This window comes from Coregonus lavaretus (assembly GCF_964263955.1).
Source record: "Coregonus lavaretus genome assembly, contig: HAP1_SCAFFOLD_436, whole genome shotgun sequence".
NCBI lineage: Eukaryota > Metazoa > Chordata > Actinopteri > Salmoniformes > Salmonidae > Coregonus > Coregonus lavaretus.
Genome location: NW_028161380.1, coordinates 268,791 through 285,778, shown reverse-complemented (window position 1 = coordinate 285,778; position 16,988 = coordinate 268,791). Strand labels below are relative to the sequence as shown.

Here is a 16,988-nt window from a genome sequence, read left to right as displayed (position 1 = left end):
CTCCTCTTACCCAGTTCTTTGTGGAGTGTGGAGGTCTGGTGAGGACAGACAAGAAGCCTGCTCTGAGTAAGAGCTACCAGAAACTGGTGTCAGACCTCTGGCACAAGAACAGGTACACGTCTCATTCTCACACACATATTTACTTGCTATTATAATATTATAGACAGTTTAGAAGATGTTATGTGGCCAGTTTCTGCAGTCCTGGAATGCCCCACAGGTCACTCTAAAACTTGATTATTTGGTCCCAGAATGTGAATGTAGGGCTCTGATTAATACATGTGCCCTTGTTTTGATTGATTGTATATATTAGTTGCCCTTTTGAATGGAACGCCATTTATTTGAAATGTTGTAACTGTTTCTCATAATAAAGCGCTGCTCTGCCTTCTTAACAACACGATCACCAAGGCAGGTCTTACAGGCCCTAGTTTTGTCGCACCTGGACTTCTGTTCAGTCGTGTGGTCAGGTGCCACAAAGAGGGACTTAGGAAAATTACAATATGCATGTACATCTCTCATGGCTCAAAGTGGAGGAGAGATTGACTTCATCACTACTAGTATTAACATGTTGAATGAACCGAGCTGCCAGAGGTCTCTTCACAGTCCCCAAGTCCAGAACAGACTACATGGAACTCTATTCCACATCAAGTAACTGATGAAAGTTGTAAAATTAGATTTAAAAAACAGATACAAATACACCTTATGGAACAGCGAGGACCGTGAACACACACGCATACACACACGAGGACATATGCACTATGGATATGTGGTAGTAGAGTAGTGACCTGAGGGAACACACTTTATTTATAACACCAGGAAGAGTAGCTGCTGCCTTGGCAGGAACTAATGGGGATCCATAATAAACCCCAGGAAGAGTAGCTGCTGCCTTGGTAGGAACTAATGGGGATCCATAATAAACCCCAGGAAGAGTAGCTGCTGCCTTGGCAGGAACTAATGGGGATCCATAATAAACCCCAGGAAGAGTAGCTGCTGCCTTGGCAGGAACTAATGGGGATCCATAATAAACCCCAGGAAGAGTAGCTGCTGCCTTGGCAGGAACTAATGGGGATCCATAATAAACCCCAGGAAGAGTAGCTGCTGCCTTGGCAGGAACTAATGGGGATCCATAATAAACCCCAGGAAGAGTAGCTGCTGCCTTGGCAGGAACTAATGGGGATCCATAATAAACCCCAGGAAGAGTAGCTGCTGCCTTGGCAGGAACTAATGGGGATCCGTAATAAACCCCAGGAAGAGTAGCTGCTGCCTTGGCAGGAACTAATGGGGATCCATAATAAACCCCAGGAAGGGAATGAGACCCTGGTCTCAATGGGTTCCCCTGGTTAAATAAAGGTTAATAATAAAAAACAAATTTAAACTATTCTTGTTCTGTGGTGTTTCAGACAGTCCTAACCTTTTCTTCCCGTGGTGTTTCAGACAGTCCTAACCTTTTCTTCCCGTGGTGTTTCAGACAGTCCTAACCTTTTCTTCCCGTGGTGTTTCAGACAGTCCTAACCTTTTCTTCCTGTGGTGATTCAGGCCATCCTATGTCGTCCCTACCAGTCTGTTCCAGGGGATCAAGGCTGTTAACCCCATGTTCAGAGGATACTCACAACAGGTAGGTGTCTTCTCTTTGTGTTAATAGGATTTGTAATAGGTAAAACAGGTGTCTATGAAAGCTACTATTCCCAGGCAGGCAGATAGGCTCTTCTCTGTTACAGAACCAGTAAACTGAAGAATAGGTTCTTTCAACCATGAACTGAGATATGATTAACAGTCTATTTCTCTTTGGGTTGACACCATTCTGTGGTTGATACAGTGTTAGTTCACTGTTTGTTCTGCAGTTTTAGTCAGGGGATATTAATTTGTCACGCTATGCTGCTCTGCTCTGCAAGGCAGGCTGGGAATTATCATCCAGATGAATGGAGGGAGGAACTTCCAGGCTCCTGAGAGAGAGAGAGAGAGAGAGAGAGGATGTTCAAATCAAACTTTATTAGTCACATGCGCCGAATACAACAGCTGTAGACCTTACAGTGAAATGCTTACTGACAAGCCCTTAACCAACAATGCAGTTTTAAGAAAAATAATAGTTAAGAAAAATATTTACTAAATAAACTAAAGTAAAAAATAAAACAGCAACAATAAAATAAAAAGGCTAAATACAGTGGGTACCGGTAACGAGTCAATGTGCGGGGGCACAGGTTAGTCGAGGTAATTGAGGTAATATGTACATATAGGTAGATTATTATTATTATTATTATTATTATTATTATTGTTATTGCCTACCCTTACCACCAGGGGGCGGCCCGTCAGGAAGTCCAGGATCCAGTTACAGAGGGAGTTGTTTAGTCCCAGGGTCCTTAGCTTAGTGATTTGAGCTTTGATGGCATCAGTTGCTGGGACTGCTGGTCTCTGTCCAGTGATCCTGCCGACCAAGGACGGGTCTGAGGAGCTGTTTGGCGTAGCAGCTAGCTAGCTGCCTATCAAGCTAGCAGGGTTTTCTCGAGGGTTTGAACGCAGCCCGCGACGCGGTTAGCCATTGTGGCTGGGACCGTGGATTGTCCTGGGTTTGTGGCTGTCTAGATCCCTGCTGTTTGTTGCTTCCAGTCTTCCCAGTGACCTGTCCTGTCTGGGGCTGAGAGGAGTAACAGCGTAACCTACGATGTTACCATGACAACGACCAAAGCCAGAGGGAGTACCGTTGAGGACAGTGGTGTCTCTCAGGTGAAGGATCTTTTAAATGAACAAAAATAGTTCTACAAGCAGTTGTTACAACAACAAGAAAAAATAGCTTCAAGTGTTGTGTCCAAATACTGGTGGAGTCAACTAATAAAATACTGGACGACCTGACTAGAGAGGTCCAGGACCTGAAGAACAGTTTGACCAGAGAGGTCCAGGACCTGAAGAACAGTTTGACTAGAGAGGTCCAGGACCTGAAGAACAGTTTGCAGTTCTCCCAGGGTCAGCTCAATGAGTTTAAACAGGAGAACGGCAAGATTACAGCAATCTGTAAGTCATTGAGAGAGGACATCAGTTCTGTGTGTGAATCCATGATAACAATGACGGATGAATCAGATCTCGAGGGACAATCAAGGCGGAACAACATGGTTGTTGACGGAATTGCAGAATCTCCACATGAGACCTGGACAGAGTCTGAGGACAAAGTGAGGGAAAGGATCTAGGAGAAACTGAAGATGGACCACAGGAAGATTGAGGTGGAGCGCGCCCACAGGACTGGAAAACCCACCACCGGCCCAGGTGACAGGCCCAGGCCGATAGTGGTCAAGTTCCTGAGGTTCAAGGACAAGGTAGTTGTTCTGGAAAGAGCCAAGAACTTGAGAGGAACGTATGTCTTCCTCAACGAGGACTATCCTGAAGCTGTGTGCCAGAAGAGGAAAGAACTTATCCCAGCCATGAAAGCTTCCAGAGCGCGTGGGGACATTGCTAACATGCGCTATGACAGGCTCATTGTCCACCCTCCCTCCCAGAAGCCTGGAAGGGATGAGAGAGCCAAGCCTATGGGTTCGTAGCTTCAACCCCGCAGCACACACACACCAACTGATTAATGGACTGCTGAATGTATATTTTTTTCTCTTGCTTTGCTCTTTTCAGTATTATGTCTATCTCTGATAAGCTACCCAGAAAAGGGCTGAAAATAGCCCATGCCTTTAGAAATAAGGGAGGGAATGGCCGGCAGGGATGTAGCTCAGTTGATAGAGCATGGCGTTTGCAACGCCAGGGTTGTGGTTTCGATTCCCACAGGGGGTATGAAAAAAATAAAATAATAATGTATGCACTTAACTGTAAGTCGCTCTGGATAAGAGCGTCTGCTAAATGACTAAAATGTAAATGTAAATAAGGTTCATGAAATCAATAACTTGTTAACATCAGATAACACTCATATTAGCCATTTCTGAGACTCACTTAGATAATTATATTGATGATACAGCAGTAGCAATACAAGGATATAGCATCTATAGAAGAGACAGAAATGCTTATGGGGGAGGTGTTGCTGTATATATTCAGAGCTATATCCCTGTAATGCTTAGAGACAAGCTTATATCAAGTGTTATTGAAGTGTTGTTGTAAGGTTCTGTATTTATTTTCTTAGTCAACCTTGTGTTCTTGAACGTAGTCCTGTTTCTTTGTGTTGTTGAACGTAGCCCTGTTTCTTTGTGTTCTTGAACGTAGCCCTGTTTCTTTGTGTTGTTGAACGTAGCCCTGTTTCTTTGTGTTCTTGAACGTAGTCCTGTTTCTTTGTGTTCTTGAACGTAGCCCTGTTTCTTTGTTCTTGAACGTAGTCCTGTTTCTTTGTGTTGTTGAACGTAGCCCTGTTTCTTTGTGTTCTTGAACGTAGCCCTGTTTCTTTGTGTTCTTGAACGTAGCCCTGTTTCTTTGTGTTCTTGAACGTAGTCCTGTTTCTTTGTGTTGTTGAACGTAGCCCTGTTTCTTTGTGTTGTTGAACGTAGCCCTGTTTCTTTGTGTTGTTGAACGTAGCCCTGTTTCTTTGTGTTCTTGAACGTAGCCCTGTTTCTTTGTGTTCTTGAACGTAGCCCTGTTTCTTTGTGTTCTTGAACGTAGCCCTGTTTCTTTGTGTTGTTGAACGTAGCCCTGTTTCTTTGTGTTCTTGAACATAGCCCTGTTTCTTTGTGTTCTTGAACGTAGCCCTGTTTCTTTGTGTTCTTGAACGTAGCCCTGTTTCTTTGTGTTCTTGAACGTAGCCCTGTTTCTTTGTGTTCTTGAACGTAGCCCTGTTTCTTTGTGTTCTTGAACGTAGCCCTGTTTCTTTGTGTTCTTGAACGTAGCCCTGTTTCTTTGTGTTCTTGAACGTAGCCATGTTTCTTTGTGTTCTTGAACGTAGCCCTGTTTCTTTGTGTTCTTGAACGTAGCCCTGTTTCTTTGTGTTCTTGAACGTAGCCCTGTTTCTTTGTGTTCTTGAACGTAGCCCTGTTTCTTTGTGTTCTTGAACGTAGCCCTGTTTCTTTGTGTTCTTGAACGTAGCCCTGTTTCTTTGTGTTCTTGAACGTAGCCCTGTTTCTTTGTGTTCTTGAACGTAGCCCTGTCTTTCATTTTTGTTCATTGATTTCACCTGTGTTAGTTACTCACCTGGTCTCATCAGCTCCTTATTTAGTTCAGTTCTTTCTGTTTGTGCCTTGTGAGGTATTGTTCGGTTTGACTCTACTAAGCCTTTTCCTAGCTCGTTTGTGTGGTCCTCTGTAGCTCAGCTGGTAGAGCACGGCGCTTGTAACGCCAAGGTAGTGGGTTCGATCCCCGGGACCACCCATACACAAAAAAATAAAATGTATGCACGCATGACTGTAAGTCGCTTTGGATAAAAGCGTCTGCTAAATGGCATATTATTATTATTATTATTATTATTATTATTATTATTATTATTATTATTATTATTATTATAACCTGTTATAGCCTTCAGTCCTAGTTTTTGATTCTCCTGCCTGTTTGTCTACCTGTGTATGACCATTGCCTGCCTGTGACCACGATTCCTGGTTTCTGTGAAGGTGAAATAAACACCTGCCGCTCTCTGCGCGTGAATCTACACCTTTTTCTCCCTGATTATTCAGTACAGTTGTGGTTACAGGTTCACTTGGCACATCTAAAGCCTTTTCTTTTGGGGTGTTGCTATAGGCCACCAAGTGCGAACAGTCGGTATGTAAATAATAAATAATGTGTGAAATGCTTGATAGTGTATGTGATGTAAACAGAGAGGTCTACTTTCTTGGGGACCTGAAATATTGACTGGTTTTCATCAAGCTGTCCGCTCAAGAGGAAGCTTCTCACTGTAACCAGTGCCTGTAATCTGGTTCAGGTTATTAATCAACCTACCAGGGTGTTTACAAACACTACAGGAACAAGATCATCCACATGTATCGATCACAATTTTACTAATACTGTAGAGCTTTGTTCTAAAGCTGTATCCGTACCCATTGGATGCAGTGATCACAATATAGTGGCTATATCCAGGAAAGCCAAAGTTCCAAAAGCTGGGCCTAAAATAGTGTATAAGAGATCATATAAAAGATTTTGACTATAAGGAGCCACCAGGCACTGCACTTTATTTTGGGTACTTTTACCTCTTTTTCTCCCCAATTTCGTGATATCCAATTAGTAGTTAGTCTTGTTCCATCGCTGCAACTTCCGTACGGACACGGGAGAGGCGAAGGTCAAGAGCCATGCGTCCTCCGAAACACGACCCTGCCAAGCCGCACTGCTTCTTGACACACTGCTCGCTTAACCCGGAATCCAGCCGCACCAATGTGTCGGAGGAAACACTGTCCAGCTGGTGACCGAAGTCAGCTTGCAGGCGCCCAGCCCACCACAAGGAGTCGCTAGAGCGCGATGGGACAAGGAAATCCCGGCCGGCCAAACCCTCCCCTAACCCGGACGACGCTGGGTCAATTGTGCGCCGCATCATGGGTCTCCCGGCTGTGACACAGCCTGGGATCGAACCCGGGTCTGTAGTGACGCCTCAAGCTCTGCGATGCAGTGCCTTAAACCGCTGCGCCACTCGGGAGTCCCCCAGATGCAGCACTTGATGAATTTATGAAATTGCTTCTTCCAATTATTGATAAACATGCACCTGTTAAGAAACTGACTGTTAGAACTGTTAAGGCTCCGTGGATTGATGAGGAACTGAAAAACTGTATGGTTGAAAGAGATGGGGCAAAAGGAGTGGCTAATAAGTCTGGCTGCACATCTGACTGGTTGATTTACTGCAAATTGAGAAATGATGTGACCCAAGATCAATGATATAAAGAATGATGGAAAAACACTTTGGAGGACTTTAAATGAAATGATGGGCAGAAAGACACATTCAACTCCATCTTTCATCGAATCAGATGGCTTATTCATCACAAAACCGTTTGATGTTGCCAATTATTTTAATGATTCCTTCATTGGCAAAGTGGGCAAACTTAAGCAGGAAATGCCAACAACGTATTCATGCATGAAAAAAACAAATAATGAAAGAAATGCATTGCAAGTTTGAAAATGTGTAATGTTAGTGTGGGAGAGGTGGGAAAATTATTGGTATCGACAAACCTCCTGGCATTGACAACTTAGATGGAAAGCTACTGAGGATGGTAGCTGACTCTATAGCCACTCCTATCTGTCATATCTTTAATCTGAGCCTAGAGGAAAGTCTTTGTCCTCAGGCCTGGAGGGAAGCCAAAGTCGTTCCGTTACCAAAGAGTGGTAAAGCGGCCTTTACTGGTTCTAACAGCAGACCTATCAGCTTGCTGCCAGCTCTTAGCAAACTGTTGGAAAAAATGGTGTTTGACCAAATACAATGCTACTTCTCTGTAAACAAATTAACAACAGACTTTCAGCATGCTTATAGAGAAGGGAACTCAACATGTACTGCACTGACACAAATGACTGATGATTGGTTGAAGGAAATTGATAATAAGGAGATTGTGGGAGCTGTACTGTTAGATTTCAGGGCAGCCTTTGACATTATTGACAATAACCTGTTGTTGAAAAAAACATATGTGTTATGGCTTTTCAACCTCTGCCATATCGTGGATTCAGAGCTATCTATCTAATAGAACTCAAAGGGTTTTCTTTAATTAAAGCTTCTCTAATGTCAAACATGTCAAGTGTGGTGTATCGCAGGGCAGATCTCTAGGCCCTCTACTCTTTTCTATTTTTACCAATGACCTGCCACTGGTATTTAACAAAGCCTGTGTGTCCATGTATGCTGATGATTCAACCATATACACATCAGAAACCACAGCTAATGAAGTCACTGAAACCCTTAACAAAGAGTTGCAGTCTGTTTTGGAATGGGAGGCCAGTAATAAACTGGTCCTGAACATCTCTAAAACTAAGAGCATTGTACTTGGTACAAATCATTCCCTACGTTCTAGACCTCAGTTGAATCTGGTAATGAATGGTGTGGCTGTTGAACAAGTTGAGGAGACTAAATTACTTGGCATTACCTTCGATTGTTAACTGTCATGGTCAAAACGAATACAGTGCCTTGCAAAAGTATTAATCTCTCTTGGCGTTTTTCCTATTTTGTTGCATTACAACCTGTATTTTCAATTGATCTTTATTTGGACATACACAAAATAGTCCAAATTGGTGAAGTGAAATTAAAAAAAAATCTTTCAAAAAATTGAAAAGAAATTATAATGGAAAAGTGGTGCGTGCATATGTATTCACCCCCTTTGCTATGAAGCCCCTAAATAAGATCTGGTGCAACCAATTACCTTCAGAAGTCACATAATTAGTTAGATTGCACACAGGTGGACTTTATTTAAGTGTCACATGATCTGTCACATGATCTCAGTATATATACACCTGTTCTGAAAGGCCCCAGAGTCTGCAACACCACTAAGCAAGGGGCACCACCAAGCAAGCGGCACCATGAAGACCAAGGAGCTCTCCAAACAGGTCAGGGACAAAGTTGTGGAGAAGTACAGATCAGGGTTGGGTTATAAAAAATATCAGAAACTTTGAACATCCCACGGAGCACCATTAAATCCATTATTAAAAAATGGAAAGAATATGGCACCACAAAAAACCTGCCAAGAGAGGGCCACCGACCAAAACTCATGGACCAGGCAAGGAGGGCATTAATCAGAGAGGCAACAAAGAGACCAAAGATAACCCTAAAGGAGCTGCAAAGCTCCACAGCGGAGATTGGAGTATCTGTCCATAGGACCACTTTAAGCCCTACAGTCCACAGAGCTGGGCTTTACGGAAGAGTGGCCAGAAAAAAGCCATTGCTTAAAGAAAAAAAATAAGCAAAGACGTTTGGTGTTTGCCAAAATGCATGTGGCAGACTCCCCAAACATATGGAAGAAGGTACTCTCGTCAGATGAGACTAAAATTGAGCTTTTTGTCTATCAAGGAAAATGCTATGTCTGGCGCAAACCCAACACCTCTCATCACCCCGAGAACACCATCCCCACAGTGAAGCATGGTGGTGGCAGCATCATGCTATGGGGATGTTTTTCATTGGCAGGGACTGGGAAACTGGTCAGAATTGAAGGAATGATGGATGGCGCTAAATACAGGGAAATTCTTGAGGGAAACCTGTGTCAGTCTTCCAGAGATTTGAGACTGGGACGGAGGTTCACCTTCCAGCAGGACAATGACCCTAAGCATACTGCTAAAGCAACACTTGAGTGGTTTAAGGTGAAACATTTTAAATGTCTTGGAATGGCCTAGTCAAAGCCCAGACCTCAATCCAATTGAGAATCTGTGGTATGACTTAAAGATTGCTGTACACCAGCGCAACCCATCCAACTTGAAGGAGCTGGAGCAGTTTGTGCCAAACTTATAGAGACATACCCCAAAAGACTTGTAGCTGTAATTGCTGCAAAAGGTGGCTCTACAAAGTATTGACTTTGGGGGGGGGGGGGGGGGGGGTGAATAGTTATGCACGCTCAAGTTTTTTTGTGTGTCTTATTTCTTGTTTGTTTCACAATAAAACATATTTTGATCTTCAAAGTGGTAGGCAATCAAATGATCCAGGTTGTAATGCAACAAAATAGGAAAAATGCCAAGGGGGGGTGAATACTTTCGCAAGCCACTGTAAATTCAATGGTTGTAAAGATGGGGAGATGTGTCTGTAATAAAGAGAGATTCTGCTTTTTTGATACCACACTCCAAAAAGCAAGTTCTGCAGGCTCTAGTTTTGTCTTGATTATCTTGATTATCGTCCAGTCGTGTGGTCGAGTGCTGCAAGGAAAGACCTAGTTAATCTGCAGCTGGCCCAGAACAGAGTGGCACGTCTTGCTCTTCATTGTAATCAGAGGGCTGAAATAAATACTATGCAGGCCAGTCTCTCTTGACTAAGAGTTGAGGAGAGACTGACTGCATGACTTCTTTTTAAAAGAAACATTCATTTGTTGAGAAACCGAAATTGTTTGCATAGTCAACTTACACCCAGCACTGACACACACACTTACCCCACCAGACATACCACCAGGGGTCTTTTCACAGTCCCCAAATCCAGAAATTCAAGAAAGCGTACAGTATTATATAGAGCCATTATTGCATGGAACTCTGTTCCATCTCATATTGCTCAAATAAACAGCAGAACTGGTTTCAAAAAACAGATAATGCAACACCTCACGGCGCAACGCCTCTCTCCTTTTTGACCTAGATAGTTTGTGTGTATTTATTGATGTGTAGGATACGTGTGCCTTTAAAAAAGAAATGTATGTAGTTGTGTCCTTGAACTGTTCTTGTCTATTAATGTTCTGTATTATGTCATGTTTCATATTATGTGTAAAAAAATAGCTGCTGCTTTTGCAACAATGGGGATCCTAATAAAATATCAAATACCAAATGGTGTTGAACGCTGAGCTGTATTCAATGAACAACATTCTCACGTAGGTGTTCCTTTTGTCCAGGTGGGAAAGGGCAGTGTTCAGTGCAATAGAGATTGCGTCATCTGTGGATCTCTTGGGACGGTATGCAAATTGGAGTGGGTCTAGGGTTTCTGGGATGATGGTGTTGATGTGAGCCATGACCAGCCTTTCAAAGCACTTCATGGCTACAGATGTGAGTGCTACGGGTCGGTAGTCATTTAGACAGGTTATCTTAGTGTTCTTGGGCACAGGGACTATGGTGGTCTGCTTGAAACATGTAGGTATTACAGACTCTGCCAAGGACAGGTTGAAAATGTCAGTGAAGATGCTTGTCAGTTGGTCAGCGCATGCTTGGAGTACACGTCCTGATAATCCGTCTGGCCCTGCGGCCTTGTGAATGTTGACCTGTTTAAAGGTCTTACTCACATCAGCTACGGAGAGCGTGATCACATAGTCATCCGGAACAGCTGGTGCTCTCATGCATGCTTCAGTGTTGCTTGCCTCGAAGCGAGCATAGAAGTGGTTTAGCTCGTCTGGTAGGCTTGTGTCACTGGGCAGCTCGCGGCTGTGCTTCCCTTTGTAGTCTGTAATAGTTTTCAAGCCCTGCCACATCCGACGAGCGTCAGAGCCAGTGTAGTACGATTCAATCTTAGCCCTGTATTGACTCTTTGCCTGTTTGATGGTTCGTCGGAGGGCATAGCGGGATTTCTTATAAGCGTCCGGGTTAGAGTCCCGTTCCTTGAAAGCGGCAGCTCTACCCTTTAGCTCAGTGCGGATGTTTCCTGTAATCCATGGCTTCTGGTTGGGGTATGTACTGTACGTACGGTCACTGTGGGGACGTCATCGTCGATGCACTTATTAATGATGCCGGTGACTGAGGTGGTATACTCCTCAATGCCATCGGATGAGTCCCGGAACTTATTCCAGTCTGTGCTAGCAAAACAGTCCTGTAGCTTAGCATCTGCGTCTTTTCAGGAGACTGAAAAGATTTGGCATAGGTCCCCAGATCCTCAAAAAGTTCTACAGCTGCACCATTGAGAGCATCCTGACCGGTTGAATCACCGCCTGGTATGGCAACTGCTCAGCATTTGATCTTAAGGCGCTACAGAGGGTAGTGCGTACGGCCCAGTACATTTTTTAAACCTTTATTTTACTAGGCAAGTCAGTTAAGAACAAATTATTATTTACAATGACGGCCTACACCGGCCAAACCCGGACGACGCTGGGCCAATTGTGCACCGCCCTATGGGACTCCCAATCACGGCCGGTTGTGATACAGCCTGGAATTGAACCAGGGGGTCTGTAGTGACGCCTCAAGCACTGAGATGCAGTGCCTTAGACCACTGCGCCACTCGGGAGCCCACATCACTGGGGCCAAGCTTCCTGCCATCCAGGACCTATATACTAGGCGGTGTCAGAGGAAGGCCCAGAAAATGGTCCAAGACTCCAGTCACCCTAGTCATAGACTGATCTCTCTGCTACCGCACGGCAAGCGGTACCGGAGCGCCAAGTCTAGGTCCAAAAGGCTCCTTAACAGCTTCTACCCCCAAGCCATAAGACTGCTGAACAATTAATCAAATGGCCACCCGGACTATTTACATTGACCCCAACCCCCCCCTCCCCTTTGTTTTTACACTGCTGCTACTCGCTGTTTATTATCTATGCATAGTCACTTTAATAACCCTACCTACATGTACAAATTACCTTGACTAACCTGTACCACCGCACATTGACTTGGTACCGGTACCCCCTGTATATAGCCTCGTTATTGTAATTTTAGTTTTGTTTGTTTTTTACTTAACTCTATTTCTTGAACTGCATTGTTGGTTAAGGGCTTGTAAGTAAGCATTTCACGGTAAGGTCTACACCTGTTGTATTCGGCGCATGTGACAAATACGATTTGATTTGATCTGACCACTTCCGTATTGAGCACTGCACTGGTACTTCTTTAGTTGTTGCTTGTAAGCAGGAATCAGGAGGATAGAATTATGGTGAGATTTGCCAAATGGAGGTCGAGGGAGAGCTTTGTATGCGTCTCGGTGTGTGGAGTAAAGGTGGTCTAGAGTTTTTTTTCCTCTGGTTGCACAGGTGACATGCTGGTAGAAATTAGGTAAAATGGATTTAAGTTTCCCTGCATTAAAGTCCCCGGCCACTAGGAGCGCCGCCTCTGGATGAGCATTTCTTGTTTGCTTATGGCCTTATACAGCTCGTTGAGTGCGGTCTTAGTGCCAGCTTCGGTTTGTGGTGGTAAATAGACAGCTTCGAAAAATATAGATGAAAACTCTCTGTGTAGATGAAAACTCTCGCAAGGGCTAGCCTAGCATGTTAGATTAGAAATTATTTCATGAAGTTGGACTCGCGCATTCATGCTAGTAGGCCCCACTTCTTAATTTGAAAAACAAGCAAACTGCACAGTACAGTAATATTGATGTGCCCTTATAAGCCAGGACTCTGAGGTAACAGCTCCACGAGGAACGAGGAACTATATAATTATAACTTCATACTTATATACTTATATAATTATAAATATACTCTAAACCTCCAATAATATCTACACTGAGTGTACAAAACATTAGGAACACCTTCCTAATATTGAGTTGCACCCCCCTTTTCTCGTCAGAACAGCCTCAATTCGTCGGGGCATCGGACTCTACAAGGTATCAAAGCGTTCCACAGGGATGCTGGCCCATGTTGACTCCAATTCTTCCCCCAGTTGTGTCAAGTTGGCTGGTAGTGGATCTCTACTCCGAGTAGCTCGTTCCATCTCATCCCACAGATGCTCAGTTGGATTGAGATCTAGTGACTGGGCAGGCCCCTGCAGTAAGCTGAATTCACTGTCATGTTCATGGAACCATTCCTGGACAATCCCAGCCTTGTGGCATGGGACATTATCCTGCTGAAAAAAACAATTTGCAGATGGATACACTGCTGCCATAAAGGGATGCACCTGATCGGCAATGATGTTCAGATATCCACTGAAACGTTGCTCCATTTTTATCAAGGGCCCCAATGTGTGCCATGAAAACACACCCCACACCATCACACCACCAGCCTGCAATGTTGACACGCGGCATGATGGATGCATGTATTTGTGGTTTTCTCCATACCCTAGTCTTCCCATCAGGGTGAAACAGCAGGAACCGGGATTCATCAGACCAATGAATGCTTTTCCAATTCTCCAGTGTTTTAGTGCCTTAGCCCACTGCAACCGCATTATCTTGTTTTTTGCTGAAAGAAGTGGAACTATTTAAGGTCGTCGGCTGCCATACCCTATTTGTGTCGAGGTACGATGAGTTGTGCATTCTTTTATGGGTCTTTGGGCACCAGTGTTGTACTGGACTGGCAGTCGACTAACTGTAGCCCGTCTGTTGCTCTGCACTATTCGTGTCAGCCTCCTTTGTCCTCTTTCATCAATGACCCGTTTTTGACCACTGGCCTGCCGTTGGCTGGATGTCGTTTGGGTGGTTCTTGATACACACGGGAAACTGTTGAGTGTGAAAATCCCAGCAGCGTTACAGTTCTTGACACAAACCGGTGCGCCTGGCACCTACTACCATTCCCTGTTCAAAGGCACTTAAATATTTTGTCTTGCCCATTCACCCTCTGAATGGCACACATACACAATCCATGTCTCAAGGCTGTCTCCTCCCCTTCATCTATATTGATTTGAAGTGACATCAATAAGGGATCATAGCTTTCACCTGGATTCACCTGGTCAGTCTATGTCATGGAAAGAGCAGGTGTTCCTAATGTTTTGTACACTCAATGTGTATCTGTAGGACAGTATATTCTAACTATATATTATCTATATCTACATTAGGACTCTCAAGAGTTCCTGCGCTGTCTGATGGACCAGCTCCACGAGGAGCTGAAGGAGCCGCTGGCCGAGCCCCCCGACAACGACCTACACTCTCACGCCATCGCCATGGACGACGGCCCCGACGACGACAGCCCCAGCCAGTCGGACAACGACTTCCAGTCGTGCGAGTCGTGCGGCAGCAGCGAGCGGGCGGACAGCGAGGGCCAGGGTGGGAGCGGAGACGGGCAGGCGGCGCCATCGGGGGAGGAGTCTAAGGAAGCGGAGATGCTGATCCCTGATGGGCCTGACTCCTCCGTCTCCTCCGGCCAGACCAATAGGGAGTGGCAGAAAGAGAAGAACCTGATCAACGACCTCTACCGGGGGTCGGGGGGCGCGGGGCCTTCAGGGGGAGACCTGGATAAAGACGTGGATGCCACTCCCACCAACGAGGCCACGCCCATCAGCAACCAGGGGGCAATCAAAGTCCAGATAGAGGGACGCATGGCTGGTAGGTACACCATGAATGGATGAATGATTGAAGGGAATAATTAATTAATTAATTCAGGGATGGAGTGAGTGAATGAATCAAGTACGCCATCACATCAGACGAGGTCTCCTGTAGAACTCAAGACTGTGGTAGCCCATTGAGTTAAAGCCTGATGTCATCATTTGTAGCTGGTAAACATACACTACAGTTCAAACGTTTGGGGTCACTTAGAAATGTCCTTGTTTTCGAAAGAAAAGCTATTTATTTTGTCCATTAAAATAACATCAAGTTGATCAGAAATACAGTGTAGACATTGTTAATGTTGTAAATGGCTATTGTAGCTGGAATCGGCTGACTTTTAATGGAATATCTACATAGGCGTACAGAGGCCCATTATCAGCAACCATCAGTCCTGTGTTCCAATGGCACGTTGTGTTTGCTAATCCAAGTTTATCATTTTAAAAGGCTAATTGATCATTAGAAAACCTTTTTGCAATTATGTTAGCACAGCTGAAAACTGTTGTGCTGATTAAAGAAGCAATAAAACTGGCCTTCTTGAGACTAGTTGAGTATCTGGAGCATCAGCAATTGTGGGTTCGATTACAGGATCAAAATGGCCAGAAACAAATAACTTTCTTTTGAAACTCGTCAGTCTATTCTTGTTCTTAGAAATTAAGGCTATTCCATGCGAGAAATTGCCAAGAAACTACTTCACCTATTGAAGTTAAAGGCACTGATTGTAAGTTGTTCTGGATAAGAGCGTCTGCTAAATGACTGAAATATAAATGTAACTAACGGTCTCCTCTCTGTTCCCAGAGGTTCAGGTAGTGTCCAGAAGCAACCGATCCCAGAGTCCAATCCCCATGGAGGGACACTGCCTCACCAAGATCTCCTCCAGCCCCCCCAGGACTAACTCTGTCTGGCCAGGAATGTCCTCCAGCCCCCCCAGGACTAACTCTGTCTGGCCAGGAATGTCCTCCAGCCCCCCCAGGACTAACACTGTCTGGCCAGGAATGTCCTCCAGCCATAAGAAAGGTACAATATGAATATGAAAATGTATTTTGTGAGGCCAGCGCTAAATGAAAATGCACAAAAGCAACAATACAGAACACAGTCATTACAGTATCTATCATCGAGCAGTTCAATCAAATCCGCACAGTAGTTATGCAGCATTCACACACTGCCTCTCTGACTCACTCTCTCTCTGCAGTGACCTCACTCTCCTCAGCAAAGAGCCAGAAGTACCGCAGTGTGATATCAGACGTGTTTGATGGGACCATTGTCAGCTCAGTGCAGTGTCTGACCTGTGATAGGGTGAGTAGTCTGTCTAGCCACCTTGTGGGGCTCCTTCCTCCTCTCTGCCTTCACCCTCTCACCCCCCTGTTAACCTGACTCGCGTCTCTCTGCCTCTGCCTTCACCCTCTCACCCCCCTGTTAACCTGACTCACGTCTCTCTGCCTCTGCCTTCACCCTCTCACCCCCCTGTTAACCTGACTCGCGTCTCTCTGCCTCTGCCTTCACCCTCTCACCCCCCTGTTAACCTGACTTGCGTCTCTCTGCCTCTGTCTTCACCCTCTCACCCCCCTGTTAACCTGACTCGCGTCTCTCTGCCTCAGCCTTCACCCTCTCACCCCCCTGTTAACCTGACTCGCGTCTCTCTGCCTCTGCCTTCACCCTCTCACCCCCCTGTTAACCTGACTTGCGTCTCTCTGCCTCAGCCTTCACCCTCTCACCCCCCTGTTAACCTGACTCGCGTCTCTCTGCCTCTGCCTTCACCCTCTCACCCCCCTGTTAACCTGACTCGCGTCTCTCTGCCTCTGCCTTCACCCTCTCACCCCCCTGTTAACCTGACTCGCGTCTCTCTGCCTCTGCCTTCACCCTCTCACCCCCCTGTTAACCTGACTCGCGTCTCTCTGCCTCTGCCTTCACCCTCTCACCCCCCTGTTAACCTGACTCGCGTCTCTCTGCCTCTGCCTTCACCCTCTCACCCCCCTGTTAACCTGACTCGCGTCTCTCTGCCTCAGCCTTCACCCTCTCACCCCCCTGTTAACCTGACTCGCGTCTCTCTGCCTCAGCCTTCACCCTCTCACCCACCTGTTAACTTGACTCGCGTCTCTCTGCCTCAGCCTTCACCCTCTCACCCACCTGTTAACTTGACTCGCGTCTCTCTGCCTCAGCCTTCACCCTCTCACCCCCCTGTTAACCTGACTCTCGTCTCTCTGCCTCTTCCTTCACCCTCTCACCCCCCTGTTAACTTGACTTGCGTCTCTCTGCCTCAGCCTTCACCCTCTCACCCCCCTGTTAACTTGACTTGCGTCTCTCTGCCTCTGCCTTCACCCTCTCACCCCCCTGTTAACTTGACTCT

General features: G+C 45.4%; 1 protein-coding gene across 1 annotated transcript in view; it reads left to right on the top strand.

The window, feature by feature from the left end:
• Positions 1–5: 5 nt before the first annotated feature.
• LOC311120751 (ubiquitin carboxyl-terminal hydrolase 33-like) overlaps positions 6–16,988 on the top strand; it is a gene marked incomplete at its 5' end in the record, with an annotated part of 36,064 nt that continues 19,081 nt past the window's right edge. The window contains 5 exons of the mRNA XM_084195326.1: positions 6–112; positions 1,534–1,612; positions 14,158–14,644; positions 15,440–15,658; positions 15,834–15,937. Of these exons, the coding sequence (XP_084051452.1) occupies positions 6–112; positions 1,534–1,612; positions 14,158–14,644; positions 15,440–15,658; positions 15,834–15,937 (996 nt within the window). The remainder of the gene's footprint in view (positions 113–1,533; positions 1,613–14,157; positions 14,645–15,439; positions 15,659–15,833; positions 15,938–16,988) is intronic.